This window comes from Corapipo altera, unplaced genomic scaffold, assembly GCF_003945725.1.
Source record: "Corapipo altera isolate COAL_440 unplaced genomic scaffold, ASM394572v1 268, whole genome shotgun sequence".
NCBI classification, from domain to species: Eukaryota; Metazoa; Chordata; class Aves; order Passeriformes; family Pipridae; genus Corapipo; species Corapipo altera.
This window is the reverse complement of record NW_020884901.1, coordinates 2,150,728-2,169,013: the sequence shown is the minus strand read 5'-3', so window position 1 is coordinate 2,169,013 and position 18,286 is coordinate 2,150,728. Positions and strand designations below refer to the sequence as shown.

General features: G+C 51.8%; 1 protein-coding gene across 7 annotated transcripts in view; it reads right to left on the bottom strand.

Moving 5' to 3' along the window:
* KCNT1 (potassium sodium-activated channel subfamily T member 1) overlaps positions 1-18,268 on the bottom strand; it is a 78,460-nt gene extending 60,192 nt beyond the window's left edge. For 5 of the 7 annotated variants that reach the window (XM_027650370.1, XM_027650376.1, XM_027650372.1 and 2 more), the window contains exons 1-2: positions 5,148-5,216; positions 4,386-4,565 (exon numbers count right to left, since the gene is read on the bottom strand). In XM_027650370.1, the coding sequence (XP_027506171.1) occupies positions 4,386-4,565; positions 5,148-5,209 (242 nt within the window). In that variant the 5' untranslated portion in view covers positions 5,210-5,216. Of the gene's footprint in view, positions 1-4,385; positions 4,566-4,723; positions 4,986-5,147; positions 5,217-18,183 lie in introns of those variants that run through there. The other 2 variants (XM_027650379.1, XM_027650373.1) reach the window with 2 other exon arrangements.
* Positions 18,269-18,286: the final 18 nt, after the last annotated feature.

Below are 18,286 nucleotides of genomic sequence, written 5' to 3'. Positions count from 1 at the left end.
CACAGTCTGACCTATGATTTAGAGCCACCACTTGGTGACAATTAAAGAGACAAAGACCAGATGTCAGTTCACAAACAAAGAGCCTTCAGACTCTATATAACTCCGAAGAAGAAACTTAAAAGAATTCGTCCCAGTTGTTAAAAGTCTCTTTTCTTTGTTATGTAACATCCAAAAAAATCTTTGATTTGAAACAGAAGATGTTAAAATTTTTATAGAGATGTTGCTGAATTCTTCTGCACAAGTAGCTTTCACAAACATCCTCATCCATCAAAATGATTTTTTCCTGATAATTAGCCTCAGAAAAATGCACTTAATCAAAGTGACATCCATTACTTCTCAGTACTGTAAATAGGACTGCGGCTTCTGACAATGATTTTCTGGAAAGTGTTCAGGCTATTTAAATTAGGCAACAAATAAGTTCCTAATGACACTTTTCTGAGATACAGTTTAATTTTATTTATGGGCTTTTTTTTAAACGTGCCCCAACCCAGCTGTCAGCACTGTCCAAGAAAAGAGAATGCAGGCGATCAAAAACTGCCGTAGTCAGGACAGCAGAGATCAAAGGGATGCCACAGCTTGTGGTATAAGACAATATTTATCAATTCAGCAGATGTGCTTTCTCAGCTGCCTTTAATCAGCAATTCCAGTATCACTTCAGAACAGGAGCCTGCCTTCCTCACGGAGCCCAGACTCACAGCACCCTTGGGATGTGAGCTCAGTTCCCTCTCCCTTCCTCCAGCCCCCTTGGCCTCACTCCTGCACAGCCTCCACTGCACAGAGGATTCCCATGCCCAGAGGAGTCCTGTGCCAGGCATGTGTAAGGGCAGCCAGGCACCAGCAGCACTTGTGCCCCGGGTTCTTCACCCTCTTTTTGTTTAAGATGTTACTCAACATCTTAAACTTGCCTGTACTGTTCTGGTCCAGTGGCTCTGAATTGCTCTCAAGTCAACAAAACATCAGTGAGATAGGAAATGCAATACTGCCATAAGAGAGCAGAACAAATCCCTTTTTCTCCCAGTATTGACACTGGCAGAACCTTCCAAAAGGGAAAGAAACTTCTGAACTGGACAGGATTAATGCCAGACAACCAAGGAACTGCAATGTTCCCAAACAGAGCCTTCCTTCCCCAGAGGAGAAATTACCTCCCAGGCCCTATCAGTCAGATTCATGCCCTGAACAGCAATTTGTATCCTCTGAAAATTCCAAGCTGAAATGACAGTTAATCCTGTTTCTATAACCTAAAGACCTGCCTTGCAGAAATGCCAAATCCAGCCAAGCCCAAAGCCCTCCACATGCCCCGTGGTGGTGAGTTCCAAAAATGAGTCAGATGATCCTGGAAGGAGCACTTCCACTTGACAACTCTAGAATTGCTTGTCATTAGGTTTTTCTCTCTCTGTTCCACAAATCCATTCACCTCCCACATTCCTCTTCCAGTCGGTCGTTTCCTATTTGCTTCCTGGCCAATTTACTGCATCCTCCACACCCCATTCCAAGTGTTATTTTAATGCTCCTGTCACTCAGCCCATCTGCCAAAGAGCAAGCCCTGCCTAGTTAGACTGACTGGTTTCACCTTTCACATTCTAAAAGCAGAGGTAAATGAGGAGCAGCCTGTTTTACCTATTCCACCTTTCATTCACTGATCAGTTCTTTCAGTTCCAGAGGTTATCTGGACATGCTCCCTCCTCCTGCCATACCACAGCTCTCTAATTATCTGCTTGTTCCAACAAGCTCTCATCTCCTCAAGCTCCAGCATTACCTCATTCCCTCAGCTCAGCCCAGTGTTGGTCTCAGCATCCTCTGTGATGAGGATGCACTAATTCATCTCTAACAGAGCATTTTTAATGCTCCAGAAGCAGCAAAACCTACGGCCCTCCCAACCTTTTAGTCCTCTGCTGACCCCAGAAACCTCCTCACTTTTATCATTCCAGGGAAGTTTTCAAAAGCAGATATTGGAGACACTGATGTTTTAGGCATTGCTTTTATAAATAAATGAGATATTTAATGCTAAGGGTGTTTTCCCTCAGTGTTGCATCTGTGAGTCCAATGAGCTCTATTTGACCATTCCTAGTTCCCCACAGTGTTTCCATGGGGGAATTTCCCCCAGCACATCCCTGTAACAAAGCACTTCAAAGCACATCTCTGAGCTGCTTATCATTTATAAGCACAGCAAAGCCAAAAAGTCTTTCTGCTTTTCTTTTTTCTTCTGCTTTTCTCTTTCTTTCTGTTTTTCTCTCTCTTTCTCATGACCTAAATCAGCTCCTGATCCAGTTGGTTTGGAACAGACTAATTTACTAGTCATAATTACTCCAGTGAGCTTGGTTCATCCGTAAGATCCTGGTGTTATTAATGACTTGGGACCAAAACTTAGGCCTAACAGCAACATTTCCCAAACCCTACAGCTCATCTCAACTCCCAGGGAAGTCAAGAGGGCTCCAGTGAACAGCAAATGGGGTCTCACAGATTTGCATTCCCAAACACACTGTGAAATTATCAATATTTTCTAAGCAAAGGGGAAATCAAACAACTAAAGAAAGCAGCACATAAAGCCACTGAAACAGAGACATCTTAAGAAATAAGGGTAATGAATTCTTGAGAAACAAGGCTAATGTCTTTAAAAATAATCCAGAGTGGCTCCACATTAAAATTAAAGAGAGACTCTGAATCAGAAACACCCAAATCGAGATGAAAATGAAGGTTAAGGGGTATAACCAGTGAAACACAGAAAGAACATAATCTGCAATTCCCAGCTTCTGTATTACAGATGCTTTCAAATACTTAAATGAAAACTATTAAATCTTCAAAGAGCCAAATGAGCCGTAGCATAACTGCTCTGAAATCCAGACATTTTCTGCAGCAGGAATTTCATACCAACTTCTCACTTTATACCATAAAACTATATTAATGTTTAAGTGCCTGTTAAGAAAATCTGGGCTTTAAAACCTTCAGGATCACAGACTCATTCTCGAGACAGACCAATTTTTTACCGCAGCTATAAAAGTTAGGAACACTTAGACAGAACATTTGTAAATCCCACGTTCTTTTTCCAAAGCCAAATTCACTTTTTTTTGGGGGGGGGGGGGGAACATGACACTGGTACATATAAAAAAAATGAATTTGCCTTTTAACACAGACTCACAGAAGCCTTGGTGCAGGTACCAAACACACAGTTAGCCAAAGGCTAACTCACCAGGAACTGAAGGGGTTTTTTCAACAAGAATTTCATCTCTCACTGTTTGCATCACACAGTTAATTGGTGGGAAAAGATAACAACCTCACTGACTCCCCATTAGCACTGCAGCTCCTGGGTACTCATGATATGAACAGATTTGAAGGGAAGGTTCTCATTCCTCTTCATTTAACTGCTCTGCCCATGGAATGCACTTGCCACTCATGGCATTCCTTCCATCGTTCACTCAACCTGCTCATAAATCCCTGCCGGCCAGGCAGGAAGAGCAGGTTTGGTGCTCAACACATTAAGACCATTTCTCTGGTCAGCCCAAGAAAGACAGAGTTGTACCACAACCCCAGCAGCTCTTTATAATTTCTCTGCTCCCATCAGCACACCCTGCTCCAAAGACAGCCTGGGGGAGCCTCACCTCCTAAACAAATGGATGTGCTCAGCCCAAACTCTGCACATGGCAGAGTTCCACCAGCCCCTCACCAGCTCCACCCCGTACATCTCCCAGAAACTGGTCCCTTTTCCTCCTTGCCAACCCCTGATGGGACTCCCTGCCCAGAATACCCACACAGCTCAGCGTCTGCTGGCCCAGTACACCCACAACTCCCACTGCCCAGCAGCTCCAGCACATCCCACCCTCCTGGAGCACCCAGATGTTCCCGCTGCCTGCTGTCCAAGGCATCCCTGCCCTCCATCCCCTTCACATCCCGGTGCCCTTCTTCCGGGCATGCCAATGGTTCCTGCGAACATCTCCCAACGCCCGCAGGCTCCGGGTGCCCCCCGCAACCCCAAAGCCCCCCTCCCGCAGCGCGGCCGCCCCGGCCCCGCGCTCAGCACCGCGGAGAGCTCCGCGCCGGGCGGGGTCCGGCTGCGCCCGCGGCAGCAGCACCGCGGAGAGCTCCGGATCCCCCGCCCCGGAGCGCGCAGGGGTCCCAGGCGTGTGTCCCCATCCCAGGCGTGTGTCCCCATCCCAGGCGTGTGTCCCCATCCCGGGCGTGTGTCCCCATCCCGGGCGTGTGTCCCCATCCCCGGGCGTGTGTCCCCATCCTGGGCGTGTGTCCCCATCCTGGGCGTGCGTCCCCATCCTGGGTGTGTGTCCCCACCCCGGGCGTGCGTCCCCACCCCGGGTGCGTGTCCCCATCCCCGGACAGTGCCTGTCCCCGGGCCGTGTCTCCCTCCCTCGCTGTCCCCGCGCTGCGCCCCGAACCTGTCGTCGCTCTGGAAGGACTGGTCCCCCAGCAGCAGATCTCGGAAGCGGTACCGGGGCGGCAGGGGCAGCACCTCGGACTCCAGCTCCGTCATCTTCAGGGCGGCGATGTCCAGAATGACCCCGCTCTTGCGGCTCCCGCCGCCGTCCCCGCCGCCGCAGCCGCCGGGCGACGAGAGCCTGCGGGAGACAAGGGGGTAGCGGTAGGTGGGGGGCGAGGGGGGAGCCCTGCCCTGCCCTGCCCGCCCCCGCCGCCCGCCCCGGCACCTCCCCCGGGGCCGGCCCCGCGCCTCCCGCACCCCGCACGCACCGCGCCCCGCACCGCCGGCCGCGATTACATTGCGGGGCAGGCGGCCGTGCCCCCCCTGCAGAGCGCTCCCCCCGGGGGCATTGGGGGGTCGGGGCTCAGGCCGGGGGCCGGCGGGGTGGGCAGGGCGCGGAGCGCGGTCCCGCGGAGCGCCCCGCAGGGCAGCGCCGGGCACAGGACATTTGCTGCTCAGCAGGCGAGCGACGGAGAGCAAGAGGAGCCAATGGAAAAGCCCAATCGCCGGGAGGAAATAAAACTGCTCGCAAGATAATCTACAGCTGCCAGCCGAGCCCGGATCCACCCCCCAGCCTCTCCCCGCGACGAAAAGTAGGGATGGGAGGCAGACAAGGCGATGGCTCCACAGCCCTGCTGGAAGCAGAAGCACAACCTCCTCCCTGGACTGCTGGCACTTAAATCATCCCAACAACCCCAGGATTAAATGAGAAACCACGAACACTGATGACTCAGTTGTCTGTCCAGCTGCCAAGTGCCGTGGCCAGGAGGATCTGTCACCCATCCCTCGGCTGCCCATGTCTCTGCTCCAGGGATGGGGGAGCGCAGGGCCCAGGAGAGACCCAAGGTGGTGGCTCAAAGACAGCTCTGCCTGGCACACACAAAGGAGATGGACCTCAACCAGCTCTCAAACTGCCCTTTCAGAGGGTTAAAGGCTTGCTTTGGTCTCCTTTCTCAAACCCCCTCTACCAACCAAAACATGGGTACAATAGTTCTGCCCATGTCAGTTTGAGCTACTAATTACAGCAGATTGGGGTTAGGCTGAAACTTCCCTTCACAGAACCCCAAGGCAAAAAAGCCACTCAATGCTGTAAAGCCAGTGCACAGTCACACAAGGCAGGATCACAGCTCCTGATCCTTTCTGTCCTGGCCTCACCAGTGAAATTCATCCATGCCAAGACAGGAACACCAAATTCACAGACCCTTTGTGGAAAGTGGGGAGGTCAGGGAGAGCCTGGAAGAGGAGAGGTGGTGCCTCTGCAGTGAGCTGATTCTTTGTCCATCACGTGTAACTTCGGGGTGTGAGGGAGCAAAGAGCTTGCAAGGCTCCAGCTCCTGCCTGTTCTGCTTCCAAGGATCTCACCCAAAGCCTCTCCAACCCATTCCAAGCACCTTCCCACAGCTTTACCTCCAGCACGCACCACACAAGGCGAAAGAGCTCCTGCCAGCTGAATGCTGAACTGAGCAGGCGTGGAGGGGTTTGCTGCTGGGCTGCAGGGATGGGATCTGAGGCTCCTCAGATCTTCTTCTACCTCTAACAACTCAAACCCCTGCAACTCAGCTCCCAGCTGACCAGATTCCAAAGCCCTGCTCAGCTGTTGTTCCCGGGTTTCCGGAAGAGCAATCAGTATGCAAAATTTCTGCTGAACACAGCCCCAGAAGACAACTCAGCTCGCTCTCAGCGCTTCAGACGATTCTCACTGATGTTATTTGCCACTTAATTCCGTACCCCCAGAGCTTTCCAGTTCCTTTTAGCTGCCATATGCAGCGTGCAGCCAAGGCTCTGCGCTGAGTGATGCATCTGTGCAGGGCCTGGGGCATCAGGGAGGTTATTCTATGGTATTCATTGATCCAAAACCTGGTGTTTGAGATAAATCAAGGCAAACCCCTGTCAGCTCAAGCACTCCCTCTGGATTAACTGATATAAACACCAAAGTTAGCTGACCGTCTCCAGCTCACATTGCAAAGGAGGATCTAACATTAAGCACACACAAAAAGAAGCCACAATGAAGTCCTTCCTCTTAAGAGTTTAACTATGATAAATTAGGCCAAAAGCACACTGTTTCTAGGCCACCTCCAAGAAATTCTAGCCCAGCTGATGTTTCTTATTGCCATGAGGCCAGGACAGCATCCTAAAACTAGAATTTCAGGGGGAGAAAAAGTAAATTTTAAAAATCATCCTCTCTCTTATTAAAATCAGACTTTAAAGTGGGGAGTCAGGTGCCTGACTCCAAATGTGGGCAATTACAACTGTGTTTGAAGGAGACTGTCACACCCAGTGATCTCCACTGATTATGAAGTGCCTGTTTAAAGGAGCAGATTGTTTCCTTTCCTGCACAGCCATGGACACACTGACTGCCATGTGGAAAGGGCACCTTTACACAGAGCAACCACCCTGTCTGACACTCCACAGCTCCCACTGTGGGGCCAGGCAGGCAGGTCCATGTTATCTTGGACCCACAGGGAGCTATGGATGCCCACAGCTCTACCCAGCCATCCCCTTGGATATCAAACACTCCTCTTTTGGGGTTTGGGTGTGGTTTTTTCTTTTGAACTCCACATGATTCTTTTCCAGATCAATGAACTCATCTCTCCCGGCCTCAGATCCTGTGTCAGATTCATGAAACAAAGCAAATATTTACCACTGTCCTTTATTAGCATTTAGAAACTGTAGTAAAATCCAATTATACCAGTATCTCTGGTAACACAATCTTTGCTATTTGCATCTGAGTTTCTTCTCCCATTGGCAGCAGCAGCTACACTTTTAATGTATTTTCATTTATTCTTGCATACAAAATCATTCAGAATTTTAAAATTTTGGAACATTTGTTCATTCTGGATGAAGCTTCACTAAGACAAATGCTGCATTCACTTATTTGTTAAGATGTCTTTATCACTTACACAGTGACTTTGAGATATGTTGCACAGCAGAGTCTTAGAAAAAGTGCTCCTGCACCTCACACAGGTCTCCTGACATCAGCACAGGGGATTTACAACCACCCAAACACAGGGATCCTGAGCTACAGAAACACCACAGCAACCTGGCTACTTCTTCAAAGCTGTGGTGGTACAAAATAAAAAATTCATGAACAAGCTCATTTATTGCACAGTCTTCAAATACTACTGAAAAAAAAAAATAATCCTGAAGTCGTTTACAGCTAAATACAGAACTGCAGCTTTATTTTTATCATCCCTTCCCTTTCCTTCCTCCAGAACCCCGTACCACCAAAAAAGCATGCTGTGCTCAGCATATGGGAACCTCAACACTCTTCCACTCTCTCGCTACGACACCGTCTCTTCCCCAGCTTGGCCAACTCCCCAGCAGGCAGGGAGGGGACACCCCACTGGGAACACGGGAACTGGGATCCCACCAGAGCTCCCTGTGGATCTCCCCTCCCATTAAAGTGCAGGCAGACCAGTCACCACCCCAGTTTGGCAAACACAGCTGCCCCCCAGGGCCCTGGAGATGCTCCAGCCTCGGGTTCCTTCAGTCAGCTCTCGTGTGCGTGGGCTGCTCACAACCACGTTCTTCCCTTGCTCATTCCCCCCGGGACACACAGGGAAGGCTCAGTGCTGACAGCACCATCCCCTGAGGCTGGAAATGCCACCATGAGACCAGTGACAACCCACCCCCCTGCCTGTGCTGAGCCAGAGCTCTGCCAGAGGCTGTTTGGGTTCCCAGCACCCAAGAGGAAGCTTTGCCTCAGAGGAAAGTCCCCAGGCTGGGAGTTTGTTGTAATGCACTTCAGGATTTTTGTTATTATTTTTGACTGCACATGTCAAAGAAGAGGAAAGACAAAACCCAAGTTCCTCTTCTTCTTTCTTGCACGTCACAAAAGCCGCAGAGCATCCTCCTGCTTCCCACCACACACCAATCACAAACTGCCCGGGGTCATCACAGATCCCAAACTCAGATGTTCTGGTACCTGCATGAGGTAACTGCCCACACCTGCCAGGCACCACTGGGAGCTCCAAAGCTCTCAGTGACACCCCTCACTGAAGGCCCTCCCAGAAATGCTCTTCCTTTCCCCCTTCTAAGGGTTGGGGTGTGCAAACAGAACAGCTGAACCTACTTCTGGGGCAAGTTCTTGCATAACTTACAATCCAAACCCCTCCTCTCCAACTCCAAGCTGTAAAAAGCCAGAGGCACAAGGTCCTGCTGGCAGCCATCTGTTCTAAGTCCATCCTTTCCCCAGGAGGATGGCCAGGGAGTCTGGATGTGCAGCCAGGAAAGCAAGTACCTCATGTCCAATATCAACATCCCCACCCCCAGGCAAAGCCACTTTTCCTCGAGCTTCAGTACCCAGCACACAACACAACACCACAGCCAGCTGCTGCTGGGGCTCCTGTCCCCTCTCATGGGATGGAAAGGACAAGCCCTGGCTGAAACAAGGGTGGAACAAGAGTCAGACACAGGGAATGACCTTCCTCTCGCTGTCGGCAGCGACACACGACACAATCCGTTGTCAGAGGAGAACAGAGCCTTTTGGGCAACAAACAGGCACTGGTGGGGCAGGAGCCCCCAGCCCATTGTAGGGTGATGGTGCCTAGATTGCACTCAAGGGATGGAATACTTCTCCAGAGGGTTCTTGGAGCCAGGCTGCCCCAGGACACCAAGGACCATGCCATGTCCCCTCCTCCCTGCCACACATTTCCACCAGAGTCTGGTCCTGCATCCCGATCCATCCCTGGCAAGCTCAGCTGCCACCAGGCTCTCAGAGCCTCTCCAGGGAACCAAGCCACACAGGAAATTCTGCCCTTTCTTTTTCTACAGTTATTTAAATATATACAATCATCTTGTGTTTGTTTCTCCTCCCACAGCTCTTATGGTTACCAGGTTACAGTTGTTCTCCCCTCTCTTTTCGATTTTGGGGGTTATTCTTCCCCTCTGAGTGACATCCCCATGGGGTCTCCTAATGGCTCCAGTGTGTGGGGGGGCACAGGGCTGGTCTGCAGAGCAGGGCTGGGAGGCAGCAAAGCCCCCCCTGACAGGGACACAGGACTGCAGCAGGCGCTGGCACTGCTCCCTTGGCAAGGAGGGGCAGGAGCTGGCACAGCACCACGGCACAGCCAGAGGAGAGGGCACAGAGCATGCAGGGAAGGGGAGCAGGGGATCTGCACACGTGTGGGCAGGCACACATGCAGGGCAGGTCCCACCACACACACCCTGCCCTTCCCTGGACACCAACTCAGCAGCTGCCAGGGCAGGATTTCCCCGCAGGGACACCCCCATGGAAGAGTTGGGGTGCTCATTTCAGGGTTGGAGCTGTTTTCCCTGCCAGCACCTCAGCTGTGCATGTTCCTCACTCACCTCCCTGTGAGCACCAGCCAACATCATCATTGGTTATGGCTCAGCTTGATGGAGGAAGAGCCCCAGACTCTCATCCCACTGTCCCCTCTCCCTTCCCAGAGGTCACCCAGTGACTCACTGGCCCTGTTCATAGAGCTGGGGTTACTTGTACAATGGCCATGGATTAAACACTGTTTTATTCAAAGAGATGTGAACAGGCCCATCATAACATCCAAGTCATTATCTCCAGCTACTCTGAGCAGCTTTGGCCTAAGTCACCTTTTGTGGGTACAACAGCTGCAAAACATATATATATATATACACATATATACACATACACACATATATAAATATATACACACACACAATACATGAAGGGCTCAGTCTCCCAGATTAAACTCCTGCAACCAAATCTGTATGTCCACAGTTGGACTTGTCCATGTCAGGAGCTGCTGTTGCCCAAAACTTCTCCAGGACTGCCAAGCCCTGTGACAAATCCACCCATCGCTTCGCTTTCAACCAGCACAGGCAATTTAACACCCCAGGCCTCGCAGAAAAATTAGCATTTTGTGTGTTTCACGTGGAAAATGAACAGGAAGAGTGAGTCAGTGCAAAGCTCCACAAGCCTTTCCCCTGCTGGCAAATGCTATTTTCCAGAAGATAAAAGTAGAAATTGTACCTTCCAGGTCCAGAGCTGTTTTTCTTATTAGACAACCCCATATTAGCAATTCAACCCCACGTCTCCCCGTTCTCTTCTGGCCTGATGCACATGAATGCTTTGTGTGCCAAGGTAAAGCTCAGGGAAGGCAGAGCCCCACTGAGAAGCCTTTTCACTCTTCTTTCATCCCACAGCAGCACAGGGAGCACACAAGTGGTAGAGGCAGCTCGGCTCCCCCCAGTTTTCCATCAGTGCCCTGTCAAGGGGAAGGGATCCAGGAGGAGTGAGCCACAGGCATACCCTTCCTCCAAAGCATCCTGTCTGGAAGGCCTGGCAGTGCTGGGAGGGTCCCAGCAGAAGCAAAGGCAGACAAGCCATGCTGATGTCCCTGGTGACTGCAGAGCCCAAATAACACTGGAAGAAATGAGGAGAGAAAGCACATCCTACACACCCTTGGCTCCTGGCAGGTGAGGGGATCACTTCCCACTCCTCAAGCCTGGGCTGGGGCCTCCTCATCTTTTCTTGGCAATCCTAAGTGGTACCAAAAGAAAAAGCAGCCCGGAGCAGTGGAAGGTCTGGTGGAAGCAACCTGAGCAATCAGGTCTATGGAAGGTGTCCCTGCTCGTGGCAGGGGGTTGGAACTGGATGATCTTTAAGGTCCCTTAAAACCCAAACCATTCTGTGATTCTGTGACCTGCAACCGGTTTATTCTGCCGTGTAAATATGCAAATAGAATGCAAATTAGCTCAGATGATCACTTACAGCACAATACACCAACTCCTGCTTCCCTAAGGCCACAGCTCTGCTCCCCATCCCAATGTCCCTGGGCAAAGGTCCCCAAGGGTCCCACTCCCACCATCTCATCCCTGAACAGCCTCAGAAGAAGGGACAAACCCAAAACACACTCGTGCTGCTCAGCCAAGGTCACCAACCCTGCCGGGAAACTCCTGACTCGGCCACCTCCAGGCTATTTACGGATTACAACTGAGGCTGTATCTTGGTTGTAGGAGGTCTGTGCTGAGGGAGGAGCAGATTTCCTGGAGCATCCAGTCCTTTCCCAGCAAGGACATCGCCCATTTTTGCCTGTCACAGTTGGTGAGGTGGGCTGGGAGCATGTTCAAGTTCATCTAAAAGCAGAATCAAGCCCAGGGCCCAAGGAATGAAGCAAGCAGGACTGACACTGCTGGAGAAACGATCCCTCAGCACGAGGCCCCGCCAGTCCCACGGGGGTTTCAGAGGCTCTGCACTCCAGACTCTTCAGGGAAACCACCCAGCCTTTAATGACAGGGTGCTGCTGCACACAGGGATAACACCAGGCTCGTGATTCATGCCAACCAACCGTGAAAAATCTTGAACCTAAACAGATTATTAAAATAAAAAGAGAGCAATTCCCCTGTCACAGCCTCCAGTTCCGCTCCTGGAGCCAACAGCCAACTCTCAACCATCACCTACTTAAGGAGGGCAACACAATTCCTACAGACACCACAGCCAGTCTCACTGACAGACACGAGGTACTGCCCAGCCTCCTCCTCAGCTGTGCCACGGGTCCCTGTTCCAGCAGCTGGGATTGTGAGCAGCACCAGGAAGCCAAGTTATAATTCTCTCATGAGGATTTTGTTTAGTCTCCACAAATCCTAAGGCTCCATCACAGCCAGTCCACCCTCGTGCAGGTCACAGCAGCCCTCGAGACAGAAAACCTCATCTCTCCTAAAATGAGGCTTAAAAGCCCTCTGCCCTTTTGTTGTTGGTCAATCTGGCTTTTCCTGGCACTTCCCCTTCCACAGGGAGCTTACCTGGGACCAGTGTCCCCCTCTCCACCTCAGGAACCAGCCAAAACCCTCATGTTGGCAGGGGAGCAGTTGCAAGCAGGGCAAAACCATCTGCTCCCAGCTCTCAGGATGAGCAAGGAGATGCTCTCAAGGCAGAGTTTGTTACTCTCCCGAATCCTCATTCTCAGGAGTGATTGTGATATCCCACAGGACACAATCCTGCCCCTCATCCCAAGCTGTTATATCCTGTACCACATTTGTCAGTGCCCAGGAGCTTCCAGGTTCACGTGAAAAAAAAAAAAAAGGCTTCAAGATCAAGAAAGCGCCAAACCTTGCTAATAAACTGCTGGGAAAATCCTCCCTGCCACAGCCCCAGGCTGCTCCAAGCAGAGAGGGATGAAGCATGGAGAAGAAACTTCTCCCCATTGCAGACCCCTGCAGAACAGTCCCTGCTACTGAAAGCAGAAAATAATAGAGGGACGTGGGAGGAGGAAGAGTCTTTTCACACTGTTCTAAAATACAAAGTGTACCAGAAATAAACCCCGAGAGGGAGGTTTGTCAACGCACCTGCCAGGCCAGGATGTGAGGGGAGATGTCTCCTGGAGCAGGAGACAGGAGCCAAACAGAAGGAGAACACTGAAGCAAACATCTGTGGGGTCCCACAAGGCTCTCATGGCTTCAGAAGGGATGGAGATGAGTGCAAATTATCCAGGGTGGTCCAACTGAAACCAGACTGTCAACAGTTGCAGGAGGATCTCGTGGCACTGAGCGACCCAATGGTAAAATGTCAGACGAAAATTAGCATCAGTAAATGCCAAACTAATCCAACAGAAGAGGGGGAAATGTGCCTCCTGCACAGGCACCAGGAGGTCTGCAAATGAGCACTCAGAAAAGAGCCAAATTCACAGATAATGCCCCAAAGCCAACAGCTGCAGGGGTGGGCAGAGCCCAGAATGTTTGGGGAAGTTTTTATACTCCTGATAACCCACCACGGAGTCACACACACTCCTGGCTCCCCTCTTCAGAGATGACAGAGCACAGAAAAAGGCACCAGGGATAACTACAGGTTATAAAGTGGTTTGTACAATAAGAGGCCCAACAGATCAGGAGGAGTCTTTAGCCTGGAAAGGGATGTGATGAAAGGCAGATAAAATCAGAGCAGAGGACCAGGGAGCAGACACATCACAGGAGCTGCAGGAGCCCGGGGAGATCACAGGGCAGCAGGCTCAAAGGGAAAGCAGCATGTTTTGCCACAGAGCAGCTGCATCAAAGAAGTCACAGCCTCCTATGGAGGTAGAAAGTACCAACAGGTTCAAGAGGGAGCAGGTGAACCCCAGGACATCCATCCAGGTGGTCAAAGCACAGCCACTGGGTACAACCTCCAGCCCAGGATCCCAACAGGTTGCAGCAGTACAGCCCTGGGAAGGACCTTCCACTAGCCCAGGTTGCTCCAAGTCCTGTCCAACCCAGCCTTGAACACTCCCAGGGATGGGGCAGCCACAGCTTCTCTGGGCAACCTGTGCCAGGGTCTCCCCACCCTCACAGCCAAGAATTCCTTCCCAATACCTGATCCAAACCTTTCCTCTTGCAGTTTCTGTCACCAGCCACTTTGGAAGGACACCAGGACAGAGGCACCTGAGCTCAGACATGGCTCCTGGCCTGTTTTTATTCATGAGAAGGAATGAATGAGATGTCCCACACTCCAGCCCAGCCTGGCAGGGATGCAAGAGAAACCTTAACAGGCTCCAAAACAAATCACTGTGCAGCACTTGGGAACCAGGCGTGGGGGTCAGGGAGAGGTCGCTGGAATTGGGAGGATTCAAATAGATGCTGTAAATATTTTTGCAGAGCAGAAAGAGCCCTGAGCACAGGCAATGACCTATTTTGCTGTTCCCCAGCGAAGGGTGACCCGGCCGTGCCAGAACCCAAGGGCAGTTGCTAAGGAGGACACTCAGCACATCGGGAGGTCCTTCGTTAAACTCGGTTTTGGGGGTCCCAAAACTCCTCCCACTGACCCAGGTGTGCTGGCAGGTGCTCTCCTGAAGCACTCCAGAGCCACACGCTTCCCCTTCCTAACCATCTGAGGCAAACAAGAGCAGAACTCCTTCTTTTCTCTGCTACATAAACACTCTGAAAACACGGGGGGTTTGGCCCTGTAGTTTTTATGGCTCCCTACTGCAATTTCTCCCGGAACACCAAGGCCAGGATCCCCATGGGCAGCCAAAGCAACAGTTGTTGCAATCCACGAGGCTGACTTTTTGGAAGCTGATAAATGTCCAAGCCAGTAATCCTGCCTGGAGGAACTGGTTATTAATTAGCTACACAGTCTGGTTCAGTGCAAGCTCTGCCAAAGAAGCATCTTTCCACTCATTTCCAGAAAATGGAAAACTTGAGAGACAACAACAGGCTGTCACTGCAGGAACCATCCCTGTGCTAAACTGAGACAGTTCCTTGGATACATCTAAAGATTAGCAGGAGAAGCCATGGGAGAGCCATTCCAGGCCTGGATCAGTGCTCACACTGAGCAAGAATCCCACTTAACCAATGCTTTTTCCTTTCCTTCTGCCTTTGGAGTCAGGCAAAGGCTTTGGCCAGAGCAGCAGAAGGTGCCTGTGGGCATTTTTAACCTTGCTGCCACTGCTCCAAATCTTGCTGTTGATTTTTAGGGCCAAAAGACCTTTTCTGGTTGCCCAGCCAGGTGGGACTGAGGACAGACCCACCATAGCACAGCCCCTGTCAAACCAAGGCCCTGCCAAACCCAGCTGGCATTCCAAAGGCACATCCCGAGCTTCCAGGCCAGCAGTGCTCCTGGGTTGTTTACAGATGTTGCTCACAGATGTTTACACACCCATCTCCACACTCAGGCAACTGAGAAGATGGAATTTCTCTCTAACAGCTTTTCAGACACCTCTAGATCTGCTGAGGGAGGTGATAACCGAGGCTTCCATTTATTTCAGCCCAGCTGAAGGTTCAGTGAACGTGTCCTACACCTTTGCTGCTCGGATATGTTCTGGTTTTCACATCCTTCACACACACCCCTGGTGTGGGGCTGCTGCTCTCCAGTCCCCAACCTCAGCTTCTCGGGAGCTTGCCCTGGAGGAGCTGGGATCCACCTCCCCTCCACATCCAGCTCCCAATCCCACCACTCAGTACCCAGACCCTCGGCACAGCTGTTTGCTCCCAGCACAAACAGCACCACGGAGCCTGAGCCGAGCGGTGCAGCCCAGGCAGAGCTTTAAGAAACGTTCAGAACAGACACGACAAAAGCCACATACGTGTGATTCCAGCCCGTGATCCTCCTAAGCAGCTGCTCCGGGTAGCACCGCGGGTGCTGCCCTCTCCCCTCTTTCCCTTCCCGAGCGAGCCATGGCAGCAGGAAGCAGCGGATGGAAAAGTCAAGGCTCCTCCGGCCCGGCCCTGCCTCTCCTGCCAGCCCCCCGGACTCGTGTGGGATATTTTTGTGTGAGTCCTTCCATCTGGCCGCTCATCCATCACGGCTGGTGCCCAGAGTGCCCTTACATGGGCAAGGCAAAGGAAATCCTATGTTCTCCTAAGTGACAGCCTGGCTCCTCGTACAAACATTTACCCAGATTTCCCATGAGGTAGGAAAGTAAAAATTAGGCTATTTGTACCCTCTGGGTGCCAGAAATGTGTATTTGCTCTCCAAATAAACTTTCAAGTGCTTTTACAGTTAACCCCTTGCTTTCCACCTGGAAGGGACTTTCAGGACTGTTGTCCCCTTGTAAAGAGGGCCAGGAGGAAGCTCACGGATGTTTAACACACACACCTCCACACTCAAGCAACCAAAAACACAGGATTTCTCTTTAACAGCTTTTCAGACACCTCTATATTTGCTAAGTGAGGGGATAACCAAGGTTTCCATTTATTTCAGCCCAGCTGAAGTCCCCTGAACATCCAGCAGAAGGTTCAGTGACCATGTTCCACGTCTTTGCTGCTCGGAGATAAGTCTGCTTTTCACATCCTTCACCCACACCTCTGGTGACAGGTCTGCTTGTCTGCCATCACCCCCACAGCTGTGCCTGGGAGCACGGAGAGGAGACAAGACAAGGAGACAACACAAGGACTCCTGAGCCCTGATCTGCCCTGGGGACTGGGCACCTGTCAGACACAAACCCCACACCAGACACGGCCCCTTCCAGGTGAAACCTGTGGGCAACCAGGCAGAGGCTGAGCAACAGCAGGTTGTTACATGTGGGTGATGACACTGATGTGCAACCCCCCTGTCCAGGCTGCAGAAGAGGAAGCCAAGCAGCAGATTAGCCAGGGGTCCCCTGAGATCATCTAATGGGGGAAACAGTGATTATTTCTCTGCCTGCTCCTGCCCTTTCTCTTTGGCCTGTTTACAATCATTTTCTGCTTCTTCTTCAGCTGAACAGCTCTGAAAAAGTACATTAGAGACCAGGCTGCTCCGAGCTGGAGCTGGGGAAATGCTGAGCCCTGAGGGCTCCAATCAGCTTGTTTAATATCTCCAGAAGGGCAGCAAAGGGCCAGACACAAGGGCAGGCAAGACGAGCCGTGGAAAGCAATGGCATTTCAACCTCCCCGGAGCCCGAGGGGGTTAGAAACACATCTAGCTGTATAATCATAATTATGAAACAAAGCTCTTCTATTCAGATTGAAAGAGACAGGCAGGAGGACCTTTGAACAAGGATTTTGCTGGGCTTTAGATGAGGATAAATGACTCTGGGCAGGGCTGAGTGTAATGAGGAGCAATTCATCATCACTCTGTAACGCTGGAGCGGGAACCCTCCACGAGCTGTCGTCTCCAGCCTGATCCCTGATCTTCCCCCACACGCAGACACGCTCCACAACCTCCTCCAGGGTGTCATTTCTGCAAACACAGCGAGCACAGCTGCAAAATGAGGCAGCTTTGGGGAAGGCACTGTGCTCTGCAGCCACCCTGGCGTGCTCAAGGCAACCAAACGGGGTGCTCAGGAGTCAGGGGGTCCTGAGGCACTGCAGTCCTTGGACACACTGGGCATTGTGCCTCTGGTAAAGAGGACAGCAGGGGCAATCACGAGGGACTTAATCCCAAAAACCAATATTCAAGGATTTCACTAATTACCCAGTCAGTGGTAATGTACTGAGAGTTAAAAGAGCTTGCCAAACACACTACTCCTTCTTTTTCCATCTAGGGTTTTAGGAATAAAAGACTGTTACCCTAAATCACAGCGAGCAGATGCCAATGTAGAAAACCCCAGCTGAGCAGCCCAGGGAACAAATCCAGCCAAGGTCCTTATCTGCCAAGCATGAATTGATATACACACACTTCACTTGCTCATTTGAGCTGACATTTGAGGAGTGTGACAGTCATAAGGACCGCACTAGAAAATTTAATCAGAATGATGATAATATAAAGGATTTATGAGGAAAAGCTGGGATACTTCAGCAATGAGCACTCGTTCCCATGTGAGAAGCAGCTGCTGTTGCCGGGCACAAGAGGAGCAGAGTCCCTGCGATGCCCTCGAGCAGCTCTTCCCCTCCACACCGCAGCCCCTCCCTCAGACTGGACACTGTAACTCTGGCACAAAACCAGCCCAAAGCCGGAGCAGAGGCTGTGATGCAGCTATGGAAATGTAAGGTTTTGCCTGGGTGTATTTTCATCCCTTGACTTTGGCGTGGCTTCAGGGCTCAGCCAAACCCTGCCCGACCCACACGCCCTGGAGCACGGCTCGACGGAAGGGCAGCATCCACCCTCTCCCAAAGAAAGATGTGACTGGGAACTGCTCGGGGGTCTCCAAGCACCCCTTCCTCGCACCCAGGCAGCCCCCGACTGCTCCATCCCCGAGGTGCTGTGGCCGGAGGGGCGTTCGCAGGGACCCCCAGCCAGGCCTGGAAGCGCCGCCGAAACTTTGCTCCAAGCTCGGGGCACGGGGAGCACTGTGGGCAAGAGGGTCGGGGGTCCTGCCCGTCCCACCCGGGAAGGGAAAGGGCTCCCCCGGCTGCACGGAGGGCTCCCCCACGACGGCGGCACAGGCAGAGCCCCCAGGAGTCCCCCCCATCCCACCCCACCCCGGTACCTGTGAGCGCTGCCATCGTCGAACACGAAGGAGCGGTTGGTGTAGCACTCGGGGCAGACCGGCCGCCCCTCCGCCGGCCCCGCCGGTTTGTAGATGCCCTGCA